General features: G+C 45.4%; 1 protein-coding gene across 7 annotated transcripts; it reads left to right on the top strand.

Annotated features, from left to right (window-relative positions):
- The first annotated feature begins 3,109 nt into the window (after positions 1-3,109).
- Positions 3,110-15,948, top strand: SALL2 (spalt like transcription factor 2). Of its 7 annotated transcripts, XM_019713581.2 has the most exons (4): positions 3,111-3,400; positions 11,326-11,643; positions 11,764-14,162; positions 14,618-14,893. In XM_019713581.2, exons 1-4 carry the CDS (start codon positions 3,328-3,330, stop codon positions 14,753-14,755), a joined length of 2,928 nt encoding a protein of 975 aa, XP_019569140.2. In that variant the 5' UTR covers positions 3,111-3,327; the 3' UTR covers positions 14,756-14,893. The 7 variants fall into 7 exon arrangements, with proteins under 7 accessions (XP_019569137.2, XP_019569140.2, XP_019569142.2 ...); XM_019713578.2 differs by having other exon boundaries at positions 3,110-3,400; positions 11,326-14,162; positions 14,618-15,948; XM_019713583.2 differs by having other exon boundaries at positions 3,112-3,400; positions 11,326-14,161; positions 14,778-15,948.
- The last annotated feature ends 8,090 nt before the right edge of the window (positions 15,949-24,038 follow it).

Below are 24,038 nucleotides of genomic sequence, written 5' to 3'. Positions count from 1 at the left end.
TCCTCATCTTTCTCTTCCAGGGATCTCATTCCAATCACCTTCTCCTTGTTCCTCACAGTTCTGGGCTTCTTTAGCTAGAGTGTTATGCTGACATCACAAAACAATGTGTAGGAAAAATCTCTGAAAGTCAATGACTGGCTTTCTTTTAAAAGCAACAACACATCTTGGCTTTCTGAGGACTTAATTTTGATACTAGAAATACCATAACATCCATTATAACTAATTCAGAAGCAAGCTATGCTTACAAATGAAGGATGCAGAGATTATGCTCAAATGGTCTGGCTTGAAAATTGGCTCAATAACGTAAAAAACAAAAATTTTAAAAATCCAACTGTACTCTAAGCTATTCCTGAAGAGAAAAACCTATTAGGCCAATAGTCAATATGGAAGCCAAAATGGAAATTTTTTATAGAATGAGAAACTATAAGAAGGAACCACAAAACTAAAAGAAAGAGCCCATCTTTACCACCAGCTTCCCCCATCCGGAATATTTTCCCTAGAGCCTCTCAGTTTCTCCCACGTGGGAAGGAACTGGGTATAGGGTGCCAGGATAAGTCCCTTTTCCTATCCTTTATTATCTTCAATGCCCTTGAGTACCTCTTCACCTGCTTGGCAATGTAAACGCTTCATTTACAAGGTCAAAAGACCATGGAACATTTTCCAAAAATTAAAAAATTAAATCACCAAATCACCAATTGAAGCAAGAAAAATGTTGTTTTATTTTTCTCTTCTGCTATTAAGTCTCTCTCTCTCTCTCTCTCTCTCTCTCTCTCTCTCTCTCATTCTCTTGATCTCTTTCCCTCCCTTCTTTTCTCCCTTCCCCTCTCTCTCCCTCCTTCCCCTCCCCTCTCCACTTCACCACACACAGAAACCCCTTTTCAAAGGGGCTTTTTTCCAACTCAGTGAAGTAAAGTCTTTGCCCCTTTGTGGGGAAGCCTCATTAACATTCCCACAGCAGCATCTCTTCAAGGATTTTACTTTTGTAACTCTGTGGAGAGGTCAAGAGGCCACAGTGGAGAGAGGTAAAAGGGAAAAAATGGTAAATGGGGGAGGGCAGAAGAAAGGAGAGGAGGGGAAAGAGCCTTTCCTTTCAATAAGGCCAGCAAGAAGGAGAGTGGAAAAAATAGGAAAAGACAAGACAGACAACACCCAGGAAAGAGACAAATATTGGACCCCCAAATCTATCCTTGGAGATTTCATGGACTCCTGAGAAAAGCAGAGTGCTATATTTCTTCTCTCTTTTCTATTCTTCAAAAAGGAAGTAAATGATGGAAACAGTGGGATGAGAGAGTGACAGGACCCAGTCTATTCCACTGAGAAATGACACTTTTCTTGGCCTCAGTGTTCCCATTTCTCCTACAATCGTAGCCTAGTGATAACTGTACCCATCTACACAGGGAAGTTAGCAGGATGAATTAGACAACGTGGAATGTGAGGGAGCCACCCAGGGTCCTGACCCCAAAGGACTGGGAAAATAATGGCGATTCAGTGAACTCCAAAGTAAAGATCAGAGTGCTTCCCAAATCACTCCAGATGTGGTACCTGCTTCATTTATAACCCGCAACTCTCCTACCACCTGTTCTCTCTCTCCCTTCTTTAGTATTGTCAGACTAGCCTGGACTTGTGTAAGGGTAGAAACAAAAGGAACTTTAAGTTTGCCCTCAACACTATGAGGGAGATATGCTTTGCTTTTCTCTGAAGATGCAGCCATCAGAGATTTATATCATTAAACTCCAAAGGGGAAAATAGTTTTCACTTTCCTAACGGATGGTGTTTCAGATATTCTCTCATCTCAGCCAGAAGAGTAAAGGGTAAATAAGGTTAAAAGAAAAGGCCTAGGCATTAGCGCTAGAACACAGGACATATGTGGGCATTCTATGTCCAATAGTACAGTATTACTCAAAGTCATGTAGAAATAGCATGGCCAGAACAAAAAATGAATCACCTTGAAGTGCGCAAAATGAGCAGGAGAGACCTGGTTGGTTACCAAATGATGTATTTTAGAGATGGAGGATATACTTAAAGGTCAAAGTTCATATCCAAAAGGACATTCTTTCCACAGAATCTTTGACAATTGTTTTTAGCCTCTGTGAGAATATATTAGAGAGAGCTCACAAGTTCACTGGAGAGCCCATTACACTATTAGAAAGTTCCTTTATATTGAGCTCAAAGTGCCTCCTTGTAGCTTCCACCGTGGAGGACCATGGAACTCATCTAACATCATCTCCTCAGAGGTGGTGTCCCTTCAACCCTGGGAGTTGGACAGGAATGAGAGAGACAGCAATGCACCTGACCTGTTGCTATTTTAAATGAGATTCCTTAAGATCAATCACTTCTTTTTTTTCATGCGAGGAGTCTGGTGGCATATTGTACCTTTATCAATATAGAAGGGAAGAAATGCTAGACTAACTGTCAGAGGCACCTGGCTTCCAGGCCCTGGCTCTGTTACATCATAGCTGTACAATCTTGGATAGGTTACTTAACCTCACTGAGACTTTTGGTTCATCTGTAAAAAGGATCATCTGTAAACGAGAGAGGTAAAACCTGGCATGTTCATTTCAGACTTGTAATATTCAAAATATATCCTGTACATGAAAATATACTATAAATTATAAAGAGCTCTACATATATTATTATTATACTGACTGTTCATCTTTACTCCGTCTTTTTGCCAACCTTTCATATGTCCATTTATGACTAGAAGTAGCTGCTTCTTGGACTCCTTATCAAGATATACCAGAAAGTTCTCCGTTCAGCTTATACCCCAGAAGCAGTCACATTATGAAACAAGGTGACATAGAATCGTGAAAGAATCAAAAAGCACTGTGAAGAGCTTAGAAGAAGAGTTCAAAACACAAGTGAGGGACATTTTCTGAACAGACAGCACGGGGAGAGGCCCCACGCGCTGGCAGGGAGGAGAGGGTTAAATCCTTTCCTCTGCAGTACAAAAGACAAGAGTGTGCGGAAAGATTAGGATTTTTGCTTTTACAATGGGAGCTGCAGAAGCGTAGGGAAGAAGCTGAAGAAAAAAAAGGGGGCGTCTCCCCTTTAAAGACTTGCAGAGATTGAGAGAGAAAGAGAGAGAGAGAGAGAGAGAGAGAGTCAGGGACAGAGAATCAGAGAGAGAGAGAGAGAGAGAGAGAGAGGGCGCGCAAGTCTGTCTGTCTGTCTGTCTCTGGGAAGAGAGAACACCTCTGCTTCACAGTGATTTGCACTGGGGGAGAGGCATCAGTTGGCTTCAGATCCAAGGAGGTGACCAGACCAGGTCACCCCAGTTAAGACTAAGTGAGCGTTGCCCCTCCCTCTCCCACCTCTCTCTACACGGGAATGTCTCGGCGAAAGCAGCGGAAACCCCAACAGTTAATCTCGGACTGCGAAGGTCCCAGCGCGTCTGAGAACGGTGGGTGCTTGGGGAGGGGTGGGGGAGCCCTGAGTCCAAGTCTGTGTGGGTCAAGCCAGGGCAAGGGGAGGGCACCCGGGCCATGGGCGAAAGCAGGGGGAGAACATGGTCACCGGGGGTTTGAAGGAGTTGAGATGCAGGGAGTAAGGAGATGACCTGTGGTGGGGAGAAGCCCCTCTTGGCTTTTCTCAGAATTAATTCTGTTTGTGTTTTCCTTGTTGTTTTTCTCTGGATGAAATGGAGTTTTCAAACTGGCTCTGTCTCCCCACCCAAGAGTTTTCTCCCCAGGTCCCCCTTTTCTCTCTGGTCTTTGTGCCGTTGCTAAGTAACGTCCTCAGACCTGAAGACCGTCTCTCAGGGGTGGGATTTTCCCCCCTTTCCTTTCTGAAGAGTTGGGTTGCAAGAGAATGAATCGGATAAACGTGAAGGTTCCCTTGAGGGAGAAGAGAAAAAAGTTTCTCATTGTTGGGCTGAGCTGAGAGCAGATCAGAGCTCCCAGAGGGAGCTAATGTCGGTCAGATGCAGCCTGGTTTGGGATGTGTATCCGTGTCACCTGGGGTAGAGGCCGGAGGAGAGGTCTGGATGAGGGGCTTAGGTTTGGGCTTCAAGGAAGGCCAAGAGAAGAAAAAACGTATGAGTTAACATACATGTATGTCATTTTATGAAGCTACTATCATCTGTTTTAAGTAACAAATTTTCTTTATTGGGGGGAGGGGGGCACAGGGGGGGAGGGGGGCAGAGGGGGGAGGAGGAGATTTCATGTATTCTTTCAACATTCCAGAAAGAGGCAGATGGTAGAGCAACCAGGGTATTGAGAAGTGACATAGCCCAAAATCTCAGAAACAGAAGCATAGTCAGGACAAACACCCGTTTCCTGATGCTCAGGGCTGGTGGTACTCACTCCACCACATTAGGGTTTTCCAAACTCGCTTGATTGTGGATAGATCTGTGCTAGGGTCTGCGAATCTATATCTTTGCAAACATCCAGGTAAAACTTAGGAAGCAAGTTTTGGACATACTGGTCAGTGGTATGGCTACACATGTTCACGTGTGACATGAACAGTCTAGAGTCCTGGCTCAGGAAGGAACTAATAGTTATTCAGCAAACAGTTGATTCACCCAACAATGTAGTGTAGGGTTAAGATTAAGCACAGAGTTCTGAAGCTGGATTTTAAGGGTTCAAATCCTGGCTCTACCACTTGCTTAGTGGTGCAACTTTAGTTGATTTACTTTGACACTCTCTGCATCAATGGCACTTGCTACAAGTGCTAAAATATGGCCAAAGCTCAGAAATCTCTTGGTGAACTTCAGCATTTCTTTATGAGAGATGTGTGGCATGAAAAGCTCTAGGAAAATGTATTCACAGTGACCAAATCTAAATCATGGATTTGTTTTTCTACCTGTTGTTAAAAAGTGACTTGAGATCCCCTCAGTACTCCATCTGCTATGGAACAACCTTAAGAGACATACTGTGCTTTGGGTAGAACACATCCTCCTCAAGTCACTGCTTTGCTGGGATCCCACTGTGCCCATATTTAGAGGCTCAAGGTGGTGGCATCCTTCCCTACTGGGACACATTAGCCCCTCTTAATGCCTCTGCAGCCCGGATGTCTCCTCCTCCTGCTCTACAGGAGACTTCCCGCAGACCCTCCGAGTTGCCTCCCAGTCCTGCTCCCCTGCTGATTTGATTGTGGAACAATGCTGAATCCCCCCATCCCAAGAGGCATCCTCTCTCCTCACTCAAGTCTGCTCACCCATTCTCCATACCACAGCTGAGGAAAAATCTGTGAGGAATCTTTCGAAACTGCCCTGACTGGATTCTAAAGCCCCTTGAGCTGTAGCTTCCACTTGGGGCTATGAAGACTTAGGGGCATGGAGATGCTGCTCCAAGATCTTCCCGTAGAAACAGTGTAGGCTTGAACCCAATGTCAACAACAAATTTCAGTTGAAATATTGCCTTTGAGCCATGAAAGTCAGAAACATAAATGTGTAAAAAGCAAGAAAGCAGTAGTAGTAATCTCTTAAGATCAGCCTCAGAAAGCTTTAAGGGTTTTCTGATCAGAATTCTGAAAGTGAAAGATCCTGGGTTACTTACAGGATCTGGAGTGTAACTGGGTCTCATCTGTAAGATGTGGTAGGTATAATTGATGAAATCTGAAATTCCTTCCTGCTCTTATAAGACATATAAATTTCTCATTCCCTCCTTTTCCATAGATAGGGTTTCTATTTGCTTATGTGATCTTCAGGCTGCTGACTTTTCCTTCTACCTTGGAGACATTTTCTTTTTCTTCATGCCCCAAATTAGGTAGGGAAGGCTCTTATTTGGGGGCTCTTATGTGTGCCCTTTGGTGTACCTGTAAAACTTTGGGTATCATCATGAGCATCAGCAGACATTTTTTCAGTAGGCTAGAGTGCCACTAAGATTTTTAGCAGTCTTTGCCTCCTTTTAAGCAATGTTGACTCTATATGACAAGCAAATGCTGAACTGAGCCTTTGTTGCACATTTTAAAAGCCTCATCTCTGCAGTGACCTAAGATGTCATCAAGAAACAGTCTGTAAAACCTGTTTTCCAGCCCTGTTTTTGCTCAGCTTCTTTGACCAGAACACCGAAACCTAACAGACTAATTATTGCACATAAGTGATGAGAAGGAAATAGTCTATTTACTTAAAAACTCTGGAGAGAAAAAAATCCCTCTCCCCTACAGAGTCTAGAAATCTGGATTAGAGAACATAAGGGATGTGAATAGGGAAAATGTAAACTAGTACATCTGGGAAATAAAGGAAACGATGAGAAACCCAGATATTTAGTGAGAAGGAGAAACCAGGACAACAGCCAAACAGATCTAGAGGGAGAAATGGAAGCTGGCAGACATCAAGAGCTGCAAAAGGGGAAAGAAGGCACACAGTTTTAAGGGCTCCATTCTCTTTATATATGAAAGTAGAAAGCATCATCTCTCAGGCTATTAAGCCCTGAGCCTTTCAGCCCTAGGCACCCCTGAGTCAAAAAGAGAACACTTCTGAGCGGATAGAAGTTAACTCAGGCATGGTAGACAGAGCACCGAAGAAGGAAGCAGAAAATCTGGTTTTCAGTCTAGCTTGGACATTTGAAGCTATGTGACCTTGGGCAAGTCCTTTCTTCTTCCAGGGCTTCAGCTTTGGCCTTTCCTTTAAATAATTATACTCATTGCTAATATTTGTGGAGTATTTACTATTCCTCAGGTATTATGTTAGGCCTTGTATGTATTGCCTCTTGTTTATTCCTCCCAAATCCCTATTATTACCTCCATTCCATTTTTTAAAAAACTTTTTATTGTGGTAAAGTATACATAAAAATTACCATTATAACTATTTTGAAGTGTAAAATTCAGTGCCTTAAGTATATTTACAATGCTGTGCAACCATCACCACCATCCATATCCAGAACTCTTTCATCTTGCAAAACTGAAACTCTATACCCATTAAACAATAACTCCCCATTCTTCTCCCCCCACCCCCTGGCAACCACCCTTTTCTATGAATTTATCAATTCTAGGTACCTAATATAATGGAAGCATATAATAATCTGTCCTTTTGTGTCTGGCTTATTTCACTTAGCTTAATGTTTTCAAGGTTCATCCATGTTGTAGAATGTGTTAGAATTCATTCTTTTTTATGGCCATATCTCCATTTTAAAGACGAGAAATCCAAGCCTGAGATAGATTCAGAAACTTTCCCAAGGTCACAAAGATAAAGTGCTAGAACTGGGACTTTAACTCAGGTCTTTTTGATTCAGAGCTGGCACTCTCAGTCACTGTGCTCACTCAGTGAAAGGGTCAGATCTCTAAAGTCCCTTCCAGCTCCAAAATAGTATGAATTCCATGTTACGTTCTGAATCCTTTGATGTCAGAAAAATGTCCATTAAAACAAACAAACAAACAAACAAACTTTTTAATGTTTGATCATAGATATTCCTATACTGGAAACAAATATATTTTTCTCAGTTAGCACTGGATGTACAAATCATTGTGTCTGTTTGTCTACTGTGTTGCACAGGCCCTGGGTGGCAAAGGACTATGTATGTGTATTTAGGAGAAAGGAGTGGAAGAGAATATGGGATATTATCCCTTAGAAGTAGTCTATAACAGCAGTTACAAAATCAATTCATAACTATGGACACTACCAATTAGTGTTGGTCCAACATTAACAGTAAGTTTAGGCAGGTGTTTACATAATGTGTTTTGTTTCTTTAACGGCTGGGAAATGCTTGAACTCCATGTAGAACAAAGCTTTTCATCTTACAATTAGAAATGTGACTCAAGATGCACATTGGGAAGTGCAGTACAGTCCCTTATACTCACAGACAGGTGTAAATCATCAAATTCTGTTCATGGAAGCAGGATACAAGAGAGCTAAAGTGTGGCTGTAGACAGAGTAGAGAGGGACCCTGACAGGAGGACTTAGCAGCGAGCAGCGCATTTTGCCTCTGCCCTAACTTTGGCCAGGTTGAGATAGATAAGATTTGTGAGGAGCAGGGTGGAAGGTTTGATGGGAAGGGCTGTACTCTGATAGGTACTATGGTTCTCATCCTTGGCTGGACAGTGGAATCTTCTGAGGAGCTTTACATACTGATGTCTGGGTCTCACCCTCTAGGATTCTGAATTAATTGGTCTGGGGTGAGCCCTGGCCATCGGTATTTTTAAAAGCTTTCCTGGTAATTGTAATGGGCAGCAAAGTTTGAGAACTACTGTCTGACTAGACCACCCTGCTGGGCACTATCCACCTATTTTCCTGTTTGTTCTCCCCAGTCATTCTCTCCCTAACCTAAAGCAGCAATTTGGTGGGCTACTAGGTTTTCAAGAGCCACCTGGTTTCCTTTTCCCTTGTCATTTCAGCGCTTTATAAATTTAAACAAGCATGTCCAGGTCTTAGTCCTACATCCATCCCAGATTTTGCATGTGACCCAGGATAGTTTACCTCACCTTATCTGCTATCTAGGGACACCATTACCAGCTTAGTTTATTCCAGTGTTTTTGACTTCATTCGTGTCTGCCTAAGAATCCTGCCCCCCTTTTCAGGATAGGCAGTGAGTGCAAAGTGCTGAGAAATAGAGGGTTCCTCTTACAGGTGGCTGTTGATCCGTCACCTTTCACCAGGGACTAAATTTACCTTAAAGAAGAGCTTAGATCAAATTACGCATCAGAAAGCAAGTTTCATTAAAGAGCAAGAAAGGGGACAGTGTTTCCCATGAGAAGATGAAAAGAAAAGGATTTCTTTTCTTGTCGGAAGACTTGACAAAACAGCAACTTGATATCAAATGTTCAATGCTAATTAACAAATACTCAGTAGAAAGCTTCCATCTGATTCCCTCGCCCTCACTCAGGCCAGAGAGCAAATGACAGGTAGGAACCACACAGGGCCCTTTCTCTAGCATTAGGAAGTCACAGTGTTGATGTGCTTCAGAAAGCACTGGACCGGAGTCAAAATTCTGAATGCTTCCTTCACTCAATTCCTGTATGGACTTGGGAAAGTCACTTAACTTCTCCACGCTTATATTTCCTTATGTGTAAAAATAAACAACATTGCACTAACCTGTGACTTGCCATAATTACAATAGGTCCTCCACGCCCTCACTGTAAGGGTCAGGCCTGGAGCTCTTCTGTTTCAGGGTCATCATTCACAATGTTAAGATCCTTATGATTATCTGAAGTTTCAAAGCATAATTCAGTAAAATGTTTACAATTTAAAAAGATAGCAAAATTTATGTTGAAAAGTGAAGTGGATGTTCCTAATACTGGGTTGTTTCAGCTCCCTCCGAAAAAGACTCCCTACCCTTGCCAACATCTTACCTCAGAAATTAGTAAGATTAATAAGCAATATGACAAACATCTAATTTTAGTACATGTGTTTTTCAGTTTATTTTGATTGTCTTGCCACTGACAATGTAAATTCTCTAATCCATTATATTTGGGACTCCCCCCAAAATTTAAAGTCCCATATATACATACTAATATTGGAAGAGTTTTTCAAGTTTTTGTCCCTATAATATTTCTCTGGGGACGATAGCACAGCTACAATATTACCATTTTACAAAAAGGTCAATGGTGGCATAGTGTGTGCTCTGACTGATCACCATGCCTCAACTTACCAGCCGGGCAAGAATAGAACTGAGATTAGAACAACATGGGTTTACCGGTGCACAGGAAATCCACCAAACTAACGACTTGTGGTTACCTCCTGTAAGTAAAAGAAAGTATTTTTATGAAGTGGGAAATCCATTAAGATTCATTTCAAGGTAGAACGGAAATGCAGAGTACCTGGTCTCTGAATAGGAGGTGGCCTCAATAGGAGGTGGCTGTCAGCAGGTTTTAAGTCATGTCTAGGCATTCAAACCAGGTTGGAGCTGAAAGGAGCTGTAGACACAGGCTGCCTGGAAGCTCCTGCTGCATTTCCCCCATTGTTTCAGGAGGATCTCCCCTCCCCCAAGGTTAGAGCTAGGTGGGCCTCTGGAGGCTAGCATCTCCCCAAGCCCAACTGTCCTTAATAGTGACAGTGTGTGTCCATAAGAGAAGGACAATGAAGGAAGAAGGGTGGAGAAGTGGGTTCTAAATAGAAGATGGCTCCTTAAACAAGCATGAATTCTATAAGTTGTGTGTGGGGTGGGTGATCTGTGGAGTAACTTGCATTCAGCTATTATTCTGGAGGAGGGGCCCCGAGTAAAGGGACTTGCAGAGTGGAGTCCAGAAATGACTTCCTTGGAAATTCTACCTTGCAGCCTCCCACCCTAAGAAACTTCTTTAGGGGATAGAAGGTTAGGGTGAGAATAGAGGTGAAGAAGACAGGACAAAACTTGGGGTGTTTTGGGGTGTTAATGAGGGGTGGATGTTCTGGTCTGGCTCTCTCCTCTGGGAGATCAGACCACCCTCTCTGGAGTCCATGTTTTACAGGCTCAGCGGATCCTTTATCCAAAGAAAAATAGGAGAAGCCTGTCGCTTTGCTCTGCTGAGCAGGGTTGTGTTTCCCACTTTGCCCCCTTGAGCTTCCTGGCTGGGCAGGCCTGGGCAAAGACATCTGGAGATAGGGGGAGCTGGCAGAGAGCAAGGAAAGGTGGACCCCCACCACACCCCCACAGCACCTGTCACTGAGCCTCGGTAAACCCTCCTAGGCCCTGGGTTCCCGCCCCCAAACATCCCCTTCCCCTCCCGGCTCCCTTCTCTTCCAGCTCCCGCCTCCCTCTCCAACAGCTCCTCCGCACAAACTCCCCTCCCCAGCAGCTCCTCCCCCATCTCCCCTCTCCCTGCTTTCTCGCTCTGGCTCCTCCCTCCTCTGTGCCTTCTCGATCCCCTCCCCCTCCTCCGCGGCTCCCTGCCCCCGCTGCCTCCACCGATCTCCATCTCTGCAGTCTGGGCCGCTGGGTACGACGCTGCCGCATCCCCGGCGGCCACCGCCGCCTCCCCCAATCCCCAAACCCATTGTCTCCCACTCCACCCAGCCCTCCACCTCCCCCACGACCATGGCGCACGAAGCCTTGAGAAGCTCTCTTCTCGGGGGTCCCTGCGGGGAGCCAGCGGAGCTTGGAGGTGCGGTAGGGCCCAGCCCGGGCAGGGGTGGGGGCCGAAGGGACGCGCAGGGGGAGGGGAGGAAGGACTTTCGGTGAAGGGGATCAAATGCACGGTTCTCGGCATAGGCCCTCTTCCTTGCGCCTGCCTGTGGCCCGGGTTTGGGCGGGGGAGAGCAGAGGAAGGCAGTAGCTTGCGCGTGTTCCCTCCCCCCGTGCTGGGGTTCTCGTATCAAGGAGGGTCAGGACTGAGCTCTAGCCTTCCGCTTGGCCTGATGGTGAGCTCATCTCCCCACCCCCAACTAGCGGTTACTGGGCTGATTGTTAATTAGAGCCTCTGTATACCCATTCCAACCGCGCCACCCACGCTCTCTCCTTGTCTTCTCCCCAGGTGATGCTAGCGAGGAGGACCACCCCCAGGTCTGTGCCAAGTGCTGCGCACAATTCACTGACCCAACTGAATTCCTCGCCCACCAGAATGCATGCTCTACTGACCCCCCTGTAATGGTGATAATTGGGGGCCAGGAGAACCCCAACAACTCTTCAACCTCTTCTGAACCCCGGCCTGAGGGCCACAACAGTCCCCAGGTCATGGACGCAGAGCACAGCAACCCCCCAGATTCTGGGTCCTCAGTGCCCACAGATCCTACCTGGGCCTCAGAGCGGAGAGGAGAGGAGTCTGCGGGGCATTTTCTGGTCGCTGCCACAGGTACAGCAGCTGGGGGAGGTGGGGGCCTGATCTTGGCCAGTCCCAAGCTGGGAGCAACCCCCTTACCTCCAGAATCCACCCCTGCACCCCCTCCTCCTCCACCGCCACCTCCGCCTCCAGGTGTAGGCAGCGGCCACTTGAACATCCCTCTGATCTTGGAAGAGCTCCGGGTGCTGCAGCAGCGGCAGATCCATCAGATGCAGATGACTGAGCAAATCTGCCGGCAGGTACTGCTGCTTGGTTCCTTAGGCCAGACGGTCGGCGCCCCTGCCAGTCCCTCAGAGTTACCTGGGACAGGGCCTGCCTCCTCCACCAAGCCCCTGCTGCCCCTCTTCAGCCCCATCAAGCCTGTCCAAACTGGCAAGACACTGGCACCTTCCTCCTCCACCTCCTCCTCCTCAGGGGCAGAAACACCCAAGCAGGCTTTCTTCCACCTTTACCATCCACTGGGGTCACAGCACCCTTTTTCTGCTGGAGGGGTTGGACGAAGCCACAAGCCCACGCCTGCCCCCTCCCCAGCCCTGCCAGGCAGCACAGATCAGCTGATTGCCTCGCCTCATCTGGCATTCCCAGGCACCACGGGACTACTGGCAGCACAGTGTCTTGGGGCAGCCCGAGGCCTCGAGGCCGCTGCCTCCCCAGGCCTCCTGAAGCCAAAGAATGGAAGTGGTGAGCTGGGCTATGGGGAAGTGATGGGTCCCTTGGAGAAACCTGGTGGACGGCACAAATGCCGCTTCTGTGCCAAAGTATTTGGCAGTGACAGTGCCCTGCAGATCCACCTGCGTTCACACACAGGTGAGAGGCCCTATAAATGTAATGTCTGTGGCAACCGCTTTACCACCCGTGGCAACCTCAAAGTGCATTTCCACCGGCATCGTGAGAAGTACCCACACGTGCAGATGAATCCTCACCCGGTGCCAGAGCACCTAGACTACGTCATCACCAGCAGCGGCCTGCCTTATGGGATGTCTGTGCCACCAGAGAAAGCTGAGGAGGAGGCAGCCATACCAGGTGGAGGTGTGGAACGCAAGCCTCTGGTGGCCTCCACCACAGCACTCAGTGCCACAGAAAGCCTGACACTACTCTCCACTGGTGCAGGCACAGCCGCGGCTCCTGCGCTCCCTGCTTTCAATAAGTTTGTGCTCATGAAAGCAGTAGAGCCAAAGAGTAAAGCTGATGAAAATACCCCTCCAGGGACTGAGGCCTCCGCCATCTCCGGGGTGGCAGAAAGTGGCACAGCAACCCGCATGCAGCTAAGTAAGCTGGTGACTTCACTACCCAGCTGGGCACTGCTTACCAACCACTTTAAGTCCACTGGGAGCTTCCCCTTCCCCTATGTGCTAGAGCCCTTGGGGACCTCACCCTCTGAGACATCAAAGCTACAGCAACTGGTAGAAAAGATTGACCGACAGGGAGCTGTGGCAGTGGCCTCTACTGCCTCAGGAGCCCCCACCACCTCTGCCCCTGCAGCTTCATCCTCAGCCTCATCTGGACCTAACCAGTGTGTCATCTGCCTCCGGGTGCTAAGCTGTCCTCGAGCACTGCGCCTGCATTATGGCCAACATGGAGGTGAGCGGCCCTTCAAATGCAAAGTGTGTGGCAGAGCCTTCTCCACGCGAGGCAATCTGCGTGCACATTTTGTGGGCCACAAGGCCAGCCCAGCTGCCCGGGCCCAGAATTCCTGCCCCATCTGCCAGAAGAAGTTCACCAACGCTGTTACTCTGCAGCAGCATGTTCGGATGCACCTGGGGGGCCAAATCCCCAACGGTAGCACCGCGCTCCCTGAAGGCGGGGGAGCTGCCCAGGAGAATGGCTCTGAGCAGTCTACAGTCTCTGGGGCAGGGAGTTTCCCTCAGCAGCCATCCCAGCCATCCCCAGAAGAGGAATTGTCTGAAGAGGAGGAAGAGGATGAGGAAGAAGACGAAGATGTAACCGATGAAGATTCTCTGGCAGGAAGAGGTTCAGAGAGTGGAGGTGAGAAGGCAATATCAGTGCGAGGTGATTCGGAAGAAGCATCTGGGGCAGAGGAGGAAGTGGGGACAGTGGTGGCAGCAGCCACAGCTGGGAAGGAGATGGACAGTAATGAGAAAGCAATTCAACCACCTCCTTTGCCACCGCCACCGCCGCCGCCACCACCACCACCGCCGCCACCTGACAGCCTGAATCAAACACAGCCAATGGAGCAGGGAGGCGGTGATGTTGCAGGAGGCACAGAAGAGGGGGGCAAACCACAGAGGAGCTCAAGCCCAACGTCAGCATTTGCCCTTGAAGGGGAAGGCAGCAGCACCACCTTGGTGGAGGAGCTGAGCATGCCGGAAGCAATGAGAAAGGAGCCAGGAGAGGGCAGTAGCAGAAAGGCCTGTGAAGTGTGTGGCCAGACCTATCCCACCCAGGCAGCTCTGGAAGAACATCAGAAGATCCACCCCAAGGAGGGACCACTCCTCACTTGTGTTTTCTGCAGGCAGGGTTTTCTCGAGCGGGCTACCCTCAAGAAGCATATGCTGCTGGCTCACCACCAGGTACAGCCCTTTGCCCCCCACGGCCCTCAGAATATTGCTGCTCTTTCCTTGGTCCCAGGCTGTTCACCCTCCATCACTTCCCCAGGGCTGTCCCCCTTTCCCCGAAAAGATGACCCTACAATTCCATGAGCCTGTTTTTTCTGTACCTGCTGCCCTTTGATCCAGGTTGCAGAAATCAAGAGCTCTGTAGAAGGACCTCCATGATTTATGAGCCCCTATTTGTCTTTTTCTCTGAGTTCTTACATGATATGACCCTAGTGGCTTTTCTCTAGTTCCTGAGCTTTGAAATTGTTGTGCTCGCAGGGGGATGGCCCCCTGAGGAATTTTTCTTCCCTCTTCATTCACAGGGAAATGGATTCTCTATAGCTTTCACATTCCCAACTGAAACCTTCTCCAGCTTCCCTGGGGTGACCATTCTCCCCTCTTCTCCCTTCTTCTCCCTTTCCTTTTGGCAGATGCACCTGAGCACCCACATTTGGAATTGCAGCCCTTTGGGCCGGCAGCTGTCCCTGGAGGGCTCAGTGCCACTCCTCTCTGGTGACCAGGTCAATCTGCAGGACTTCTTGTCCCAAGACATTCCTCCCAGCTGGTGAGGGTGGTTCCCCTGTCTCTCTGGAACCAGTACACGTCTTTCCCGTCAGGTGGCCTACCTATCAAGTCCGGGAGGTCCAGCTCCACCTCCACTACCACTTCAGGCCTGGCACCACCAGTGCTGTTTGGCCTAGGAATTATGGCTAGAAAGGTGCCTGTAGCAATGGGATGCAGAGAGGCCAAGGAGAAGAGAGACCCCCTCTTCTTATTTCAGCCTCCTGCATCCACAGCATTGCCTGAGAAGCCCATCATAGAAGAGAAATAGCAAACTGTACATTCCTTCTCTTTCCCCCTGCTCCACAAGGTGCCATCAATGAAGCTGCAGCAATACAGCAATATCTGTATCTGTGGCTCGGCCCTAGAAGGTAGGGAGAAATGTAGAGCATAGGACACTCTCCCCAGTAAACTCCTTGATAGTCACATCAAGGCAAAGTGTTGGCTGGTCGGTATGCCAAGACATCTCCAGCTACTCACATTCCTTCATCATTGCCTCTCAAAGTTAGGAAACGAGCAGATTACTTGCCAAGAGATCTCCCGTGGGAAATGTGAAGTTAGTTCCCATCTTTAACAAACACTGTTGGCGAGGGCAGTTGAAATAATGGTGGAGAGTTGAGGAATGTTACTAAAGTATAGGGATTTATACTGGGAAACTGTGTGATTAAGAAAGGGACATGAGGTAAGGGAATGGACCTTGAATTCTTGATTGGATGGATCTCATGGATGTTCTTTTGGACTAATGGTGTGCAGCAGTGTACCACAGATCATAGGGGATGTCCTAGCACTAGTGTGCTCCTAGTTTTAGATAACTCCCTCCTTTGTTCCCTGGCCCCTTGTATTTTCCTCATCTTCCTCTCTCGAGTCCCATTTCCTCCCCATCTTGCCTGTCCACGGACTGGGGCTTATGTCTTTGCCACTGTCTGGTTCTTAGAGTCCCAGACTTTCAGAGATGAGCTCCAGATGGTGTCCTCCCTGCTTCTCCGTCTTGTAATGAGATGTAGTATTTACTCTTAACATAGGATCATTTGGAAGAGGAGTTCTGAGGAGGAGAGAGTGTTGATTCTGCTATTGACTGACTTGAATGACGGCTTCTTCTCCGAAGGTGTAGGCTCCAGAGCTTCCTAACATAGTAAAATGTAAAGAGCAGTCAAGGGAGATGTTAGTGTCTTTCCTTTCCATTAAAGGTGTTTTAACCAAATATTTGTGTGTTTCTCCTTATTTCATGACTAAATAGCAGCTGGGGTGTGATATGGGCATTCCCTAACATTGAGATTCCCTTCCCACCTACATCTCCTGCCAAAAGCTGAACATATGGTGTTGAAATATTTAATTTATTCAGCCTTGTCCTAAAACAACTTCTAGTGAACATAGTTTCCCTGGGGAAATGGAGTTTGTGTTCTCAAAAGATAGGGGATTTACCCACTGTGTGCAGTCATTGTCTGGGTTTTCTCTTTCCCTAGAACATTCCGTCATCAGGCTTTTGTGGTTTTTTTGTTTTGTTCTGCTTAAAGTTTGGAAACTGTTTCTTTATCAGTCTTTCCTGAACCCCAGGCCAGGCGAGTTGACATCAGTTAATCTGCAGAACCAAGAAGAATTAATTTGTATGGTCCTTGAGATCTGATGTTATAAACAGAAAGGAAAAAATGTAACTCAACCCTAATAATTTCTACCAACAAGATAATATAAACGAGGATTCTTAGCAGAGGAAGTACATTAGGGGTGGAAGCATGAGATGGAAAAAATATATAAGTAATTTTACTTCGTCTTTTTATAATATGGTAAGGTTCAAATTTGACTGTCAGACCTTGGTTTCCTAAAGAGAACATTCTCCAGATTTTTTATTTTTTTGTAAGACTATAATACCACTGAATTTTAGTGCAGAAGGGATGGAACTGGTGAAATGATTTGCCCAAAGTCACTCATCCAATTTAGTGGCAGAGTTGGATTAAGAACCCAGGGTCACAGAATCACAGTCTTAGTGCTACAAACAGTGATCAAGGATGGTGCTGGCTTCCTGCTACATCATTAAGGACTCCTGATATGAGTCTGGCTTGCAGAAAGAAAGGAGCAGATGAGTAAACCTATTCTTGACTCCATTCAAGGTAAAGAATGATATTTGATAACACTTGTTCCTACCAGAGCAGTACAGGTTCCTTTAAAAGGTACTGGTGAATAGAAACACATAGGAGTCTTGTGAACTCAATTTGGAAAAGAAACACCTCCTGTCTCTTTAATGCCTGGCTAAGCTTTATAAATCTGTTTTTCCTTTTAGCCTATGAAAGGAGGTGGGTCACCAATCCTATTTTCTTTACCTCCTCTACCCCCATTGGACATAGAGAATGCCATTTAACTAATTAAACTAGACTTGCCCTCTCTTTAGATGCCAGTTCCTATTATGGTAACAGCTGTCAGACTTCTGATGGATATTTCCTTGGGCAGGTCAGCACAGCCTGACTCCCCACCGCCTCTTTCTGTCTCTTTTCATTCTTTTTCCTTCTTGTCCTGCTTTTTCTTTCATTAGCCTCTTCTATCTGACAGCTTTTATTTCTTTTTCTCTTCTCTCTTCACCTTAAACTTATTCTTTCTCTTCTTAGAGCCTTTAGTCCCCCCTTCTTGCAGCCCCCTCCAATGCCCACCCTCATCCCCACCATTTCTCACTCTCAATCACTTTTCATTTGGTCATCTTTTAGGAAGGTGAGTTAACTAACCTGTTGGAATGAGTGTATAAACAAATGCAGCTTTCAGAACATTTTACATGATTGAAACCTATGTAATTTTACTAACCAGTCACCCCAATAAATTTATTTAAAAAAAAATACTTTACACAAAATAAACATAGTGGATCCAGTTCAAACTGGATGGATAAAAAGCATCACTATTAGAAGCAAAAGACAACTTTACTCATTCATTCATTTAATTTCTGAGGATTTATTTTCTTTCAGAGACCAAGTGTTGGGTAGGTACAAAAGTAAATAAGACATACTTCTGCCCCTGGGGGAGCTCAGCCTAGGAAGAGAAAAAATGTAAACATATTCTTACATGGTGGTAGTAAACTATGGTAGACGAAAACAATGGCTTAGGGGTTTCCAGAGGAAAATAACTAACTCATAAGGCAAAGATAGAGAAGGGTGGGGGATATAATTTTCTTGAATTCAAATTTCATAATAACCACTCTTAAATATATTAACTCAATCCATACAACAACCTAAGGACCAATGCAGTTATCATTTAAGAACCTACATAAAATATACTGAGGCCCCTTTGGCAGATACAGAGATATGCTGCTTCAGACAGGTCCCTTCAAAAATGAATTGGCTACCCAGCCCCAAGAAGCCTAGTTAGCTGACAGCCTTTGGCTGTCCCACTCTTCACCAGCCCCTGGCCAAAGACTGACCAAGGTGATGGGACACAGGGGCATAGCCATTCCCATGGAACATGGACTCTAATGAGCTATTTTTGCTCTGGAACACCCCACTGGTCTGCAGAGACTTTGTCAGGTCTGCATCCTAGTCTGACAACTCTCCCTACCCACTCCTGCTTTCTCCCCCTTTTCCAAGTGTTTCTTCCTAACAAAACTTTTAGACTCCTAAGTCTGTGTCAGCATCTACTTCTTGGAAATTTCAACCTGTATGACCTCCAAAAAGGCCTAGATTCCTTTGGTACATTTTCATCTCAAAAACTGCTCCCGGGCGCTCTGGTTACCATCCGTGGAATGTCTCAGTAAACCAAGGAACATCTGTCTCCTGATTCCCAAAAGACCACTACTGTTATTCTCAATTAGACCCAACTTTGACTTCCCTTTACATGACCTTCCTTGTCTTTTCTAATGTTTAATAACAGATTAACTAACCCCATTTTGATTTATTTTTTAATTATTGAAATTTACTGGGGTGACAATGGTCAACAAAACACAGGTTTCAAGTGTACGATTCTATAATACATCATCTATATATTGCATTATGTGTTCACCTGCCAGAATCAGTTCTTCTATCACCATATATTTGACCAAGCATTTTGCTTTTGATCATAAAATAAAAAGCTGAGTAAGGACAACAACTTAAGAAACAAGCCATTTGGCCAAAGAACCTTTGGTTAGTATGTGGATGTTTCAATAATCTATTGCTGTGTAATCAACCATCCCAAAACTCAGGGTCTTAGTAATTATGTGTTTGTGAGTCCATCGTTGTCTGGGCAGGTCTCAGCTAGGATGGATTGTCTGTGTTCCATGTGGTGAAGGCTGAGGTCACTCAGGCAGCATCGATTTGTGCTGGAGGATCCAAGATGGCCTTACTCACATCTGGCCCCTCAACTGAATGGCTAGAATGTTGGGACCTCTCTCCTTATAATCTTGCATCCTTAGAGGTCTTTCAATCTCTAGGATAGCTCTCTCCTCTCTTTTCAAGTGGTTTATCATTTAGGATAACTGGACTTCCATGAAGGCCTAGGTCTCTAAGAAAAGCAGATGCTGCAAAGCCTCATAAGGCCTAGGTCTGAAACTCAGTATCACTTCTGCCACATTCTGATGGCCAAAGCTAGTCAGAAGGCTAACTCAGATTGCAGAGGAGGGGAAATAATCTTTACAATTAACCAGAAAAGTGGCAAAGTCGCACTGCATAAGTGCATGTATTTTCGGAGGCATTGCTGGGGCTAACTCTGGAAACAGTCGACCACAGCAGATATGAGGAAAAGTTAAGAAATGTAGTGCATGCAGCACTCATCTCACAACCAGGCTTACACTGTTCTGACTAGAAGAGATCTGGCTGAGGTTTCTTCCTCTGCACTACTCAGGGTTGTATGCTGATTGGCCAAGAGTGGGCAGACAAGAAAGATGTGGCTTTCCTTTGAGCACAAAACAGGTCATGAGGAGTCTAGAAAGAATCTATAAGCAGTTCATGTTAAGTGGCCCTCCTATGCTCTTAAAATTTGCCAATTTACTACCGTAATAACTTACCCAAAGTGAATGTGAACACAAAGACTTCCAGGAACTGCCCTTGATTTGGTTGATTTTTCAGAAGTACCTGCACTGGTTCTTTGGCTTCCTCTGTATGTCAGAGGAGGCAATCCAGGCTTTAGGAATCTCAAATTCTACCAGAGACTAAATCTCTTCCACCAGAAAATCCTTTCTAGACAAAAATGCTTATACTGTTTAGGGATTGACCTACAGAATTCTGTCTTTAGGATAATCAACCCCCTTCATCTTCTGCAAGGCTGTATCCAGAACTCTTTTTCTCCTTCAAGATTATTAGTTTCACTACTAAATAATTTATGTATATTTCATTTCTATATGTAAAGGACCTTGAAAGAAACAGTGATCTTATAACAAGTGAGAGATTCGGACTTGTGAACAATTAACTGTTTTGGTTTGGTTTCATTTTTTCTTTTTTTTAAACCTTCATAAGAGTTTACTTGAGCCAAACTGATGACATGCTGGGGAGCAAGATCTCAAATGCTACCTGTGAACAATTAACTATTAATTTAATGTGCTATAATATAGAAATAATAGGGCTATCTTACTTTAGTAATAATACATATGTCTAAACATAAAGCCACACAGGATACACCCCAAATGAAAATACAAAAGCATCCCTTATTCACTCTACTGAGAGCAGTTGCTACACCAAGGTTACTAAAGGAAGCAAAAACCTTTAGGTAAGGCGGTCCCCTTGAGCAGTCTTCCATGATCTCACATCAGCCAACTTTCCCAAGTGTATTTCACCTGAGGAAGATAGCATTTTTGCTTCTCATTGAGTGTAATCCTGAGAATTATATGTCCAGAGATGCTCAGGTGAGTGCATATTCATTTCTGTGTCCTCTTCTTCTAGGTTCATATACAAAGTTACACATCTCAAAAAACAGTGGAAATGACCTACTAAGTAAATTAAATTCAGAAAATGAGATGGAATTTTTATTTTTATTTATTTATTTTTTTAAGGAGGGCACAGCTCACAGTGGCCCATGTGGGATTGAACTGACAACCTTGGTGTTATTAGTACCCCACTCTAACCAACTGAGCTAACTGGCAACCCATGAAAAGAATATTTCGATCACTACTAAATCTCCTAGCACGTGGTAGTCACTCAATATTTGCTGAATAAATGGATAAAATTGCCACATTCCAATACATATACATCTTCTCAATACCTCCCCTTCATATTTACCCCTTCCTTTCCGTTACTATCCAAAACCAGCTTCTGAATTAATTAAGGCTCCTATCATTAAACACTTAGTTATAATAGGCTACTAACCATTTTCCCTGTCTCTAAACTCTCCTCCCGATCTCAACCCAACTAGAACACCAGACCAATCTTAAAACACTCCCTATTCACAAACCCTAAATTATTCCCTGTTATAGTCTGAATAAATTGCAAGCTCTTTACTCATGAATTTGCAACCTGGCCTCAAATAAGGATGGTTCAATATTAATGAACTGGGCCTTAGGTCGTTTACCACTCTAGAAACTCTTTGAAAACAGGAGCCGTGACTTTTCAAGCTATTCTTTCTGACACAGTGTTTGGCATCATGCAGATTTTTATCAATCAGTGGTTTCTAAATGCTCCCATTCAGAGGACACCTTTAAAAATACACAACTTTTAGAGCTAGGGAGATCCAAGATGACAGAATAGATAAACACTGTACTTGCCTCATCCCATGAACACATGAAAATTACAACCAAATTAATAGAACAATCAACCTGGAGAACCATCTGAAGTCTAGCTGAACAGAAGTTTTATAACTAAGGCTATAAAGAAGAGGCCACATCGAGACTGGTATGAGGGGTGGAGATATGAAATGGGCTGGTCCCACACTCACATGTGGTGATTTCAAATTGGGAGAGATATGGCAGCCACAGAGGTTCCCCACGAAAGAGCAAGGGACCCCAGCCCCCCACAGCAGACTCCCCAGCCTGGAGTATGGTGCTGGGAAGAGGAGTCCTCACAACTTCTGGCTGTGAAAAACAATGGGGATTCCTACCATCTGGGTGTGACTGAAGGCTGGAGAAAACCCAGACATCCTCTTCAAGGGACCGTGCAGGCATTCACCCTTGGCTCCGGTGGAGGATGGTGACTTGGGGTGCATTGGAGACACATAGGGAGAGACTGAGTTGTGTAACTTTGGGGTGAGGACTGGAGGGACAGTCCCCATTTTCCCTGTGTGGGGCCCTGATTGAGTGCAGGCAGCAGGTGGGCAACATTTTTACTGTGTTGAGCCCGCCCCTATGGGCCAAATCTGAATCTGATTGGCCTGGTGAGCTCCACTGCTCCACCCTGTTGACTCACTGAGACCCTGCCTCACCCAACTTGCATACTGCAGGAGTCTTTATTAGTGGCTGAACTGGACGAGAGCCAGCAGGTGGCAGCAGGCCTCCAGGTGTCCTGGCTTTTTGCAGAGCTACCCCCGACCTTGTACTAGTGGCAGCTGTCCTTGGTTCTCAGCATGGCCTCCAGGTATAGCACAGGCAGGGACCAAATGTGGATCACTTTGTAGTTTCTACCAGGTACTCCCTGGCCAGTCACAAGCAATGGCTGACCTGGGCCTCCCCAAAGGCCCCAAGAACCAACATACTTGGAGGTTGGATTCAGAGCACTGCCCAATTGGCCCCACAAGTGGCACAAACAAACGGTGGTCTCAAGAAGCACCAGAGCCCACAGAGGCAAATCCCACTCCATGGGGTAAGCCCCATGCACAGCAGCCCATAAGCTGTTGATGTGGCCAAACCCCACAGCCAGTCAGCCTGAGGGTCAATACCACCCACTGACATGCCAACAGCAATCAAGGCTCAACTATAACAGGAGGGCACACACAACCACACGAGGGACACTCCTGGAGCACCCGGCTCAGGTGACCAGGGAGACTGTGCCACTGGGCTCCTCAGGATCCCTACTACTTAAGGCCACGTGGCAAGATTGGGAGACATAACAGCCCCACCTAATACATAAAAACAAACACAGAGAGGCAGCGAAAATGAGGAAACAAATAATTCCTGAATGAAAGAACAGGAGAAAACTCTAGGAAAAGAACTGAACAAAATGGAGGCAAGCAACTTACTATATACGGAGTTCAAAACAGTGGTTATAAGATGTTCAAGGAACTTAGTGAGAACTTCTACAAAGCAATTGCAAACATAAAAAGGACATAGAAACCATAAAAAAGAACCAATCAGAAGTGAAGAATACAATAACTGAAATGAAGTATTCACCAGAAGGAATCACCAGCAGACTAGATGAAGCAGAGGATCACATAGGCAATTTGGAAGACAAGGTAGCAGAAAACACCCAATCAGTACAACAAAGTAAGTAAGTAAGTAAGTAAATAAATAAATAAATAAATAAATAAAATGCATTTAAAAATGAGGATAGTTTAAGACATCTCTGGGACAACATCAAGCATAACAACAGTCATATCACAGTCATAACAGAAGGAGAAGAGAGAAAGCAAGGGATTGAGAATCTATTTGAAGAAAAAATGATTGAAAACTTTCCTAACCAGGTGAAGGAAATAGACATACAGGTCCAGGAATCACAGCATCCCAAACAAGATGAACCCAAACAGTCCCACACCAAGATACATTATAATGAAGATGGCAAAGGTTAAAGATAAAGAGAGAATCCTAAAAGCAGCAAAAGAAAAGCAGTTAGTTACCCACAAGAGAGCTCCCATAAGACTGCCAACTGATTTCTCAACAGAAACTTTGCAGGACAGAAGGGAATGACAGGAAATATTCAATATGATGAAAAGAAACGACCTACAACAAAGGGTACTCAACCCAGCAAGGCTATCATTGAAAATTGAAGGCCAGATAAAGAGCTTCCCAGACAAGAGAAGCTAAAGGAGTTCATCACCACCAAACAGTATTATAAGGAATGTTAGAGGGACTTCTTTAAGATGGAAAAAAAGAAAATAAAATTATGAATAATAAAATGGCAGTAGATATATATCTATCAGCAATTACTTTCAATGTAAATGGATTAAATGCTCCAATCAAAAGACTTAGGAGGGCTGAATGAATAAGGAAACAAAACCCTTATATATGCTGCCTACAAGAGACTCACTTCAGATTAAAAGACACACACAGATTGAAAGAAGAGACAAAGAAAGACCCAGTAATCCCACTATTTATCCGAAGAAACCCAAAATGCCCCTTCAAGGGGATATGTGCATCCGTATATTCACTGCAGCATTGTTTACAATGGCCAAGATACGGAGGCAGCCTGGGTGTCTGTTGACAAAAGAATGGATAAAGAGGGGGTGGTACATATATACAGTGGAGTATTATTCAGGAATGGGATG

This window comes from Rhinolophus sinicus, linkage group LG03, assembly GCF_036562045.2.
Source record: "Rhinolophus sinicus isolate RSC01 linkage group LG03, ASM3656204v1, whole genome shotgun sequence".
NCBI classification, from domain to species: Eukaryota; Metazoa; Chordata; class Mammalia; order Chiroptera; family Rhinolophidae; genus Rhinolophus; species Rhinolophus sinicus.
This window is presented reverse-complemented; position numbering and strand designations above follow the sequence as displayed.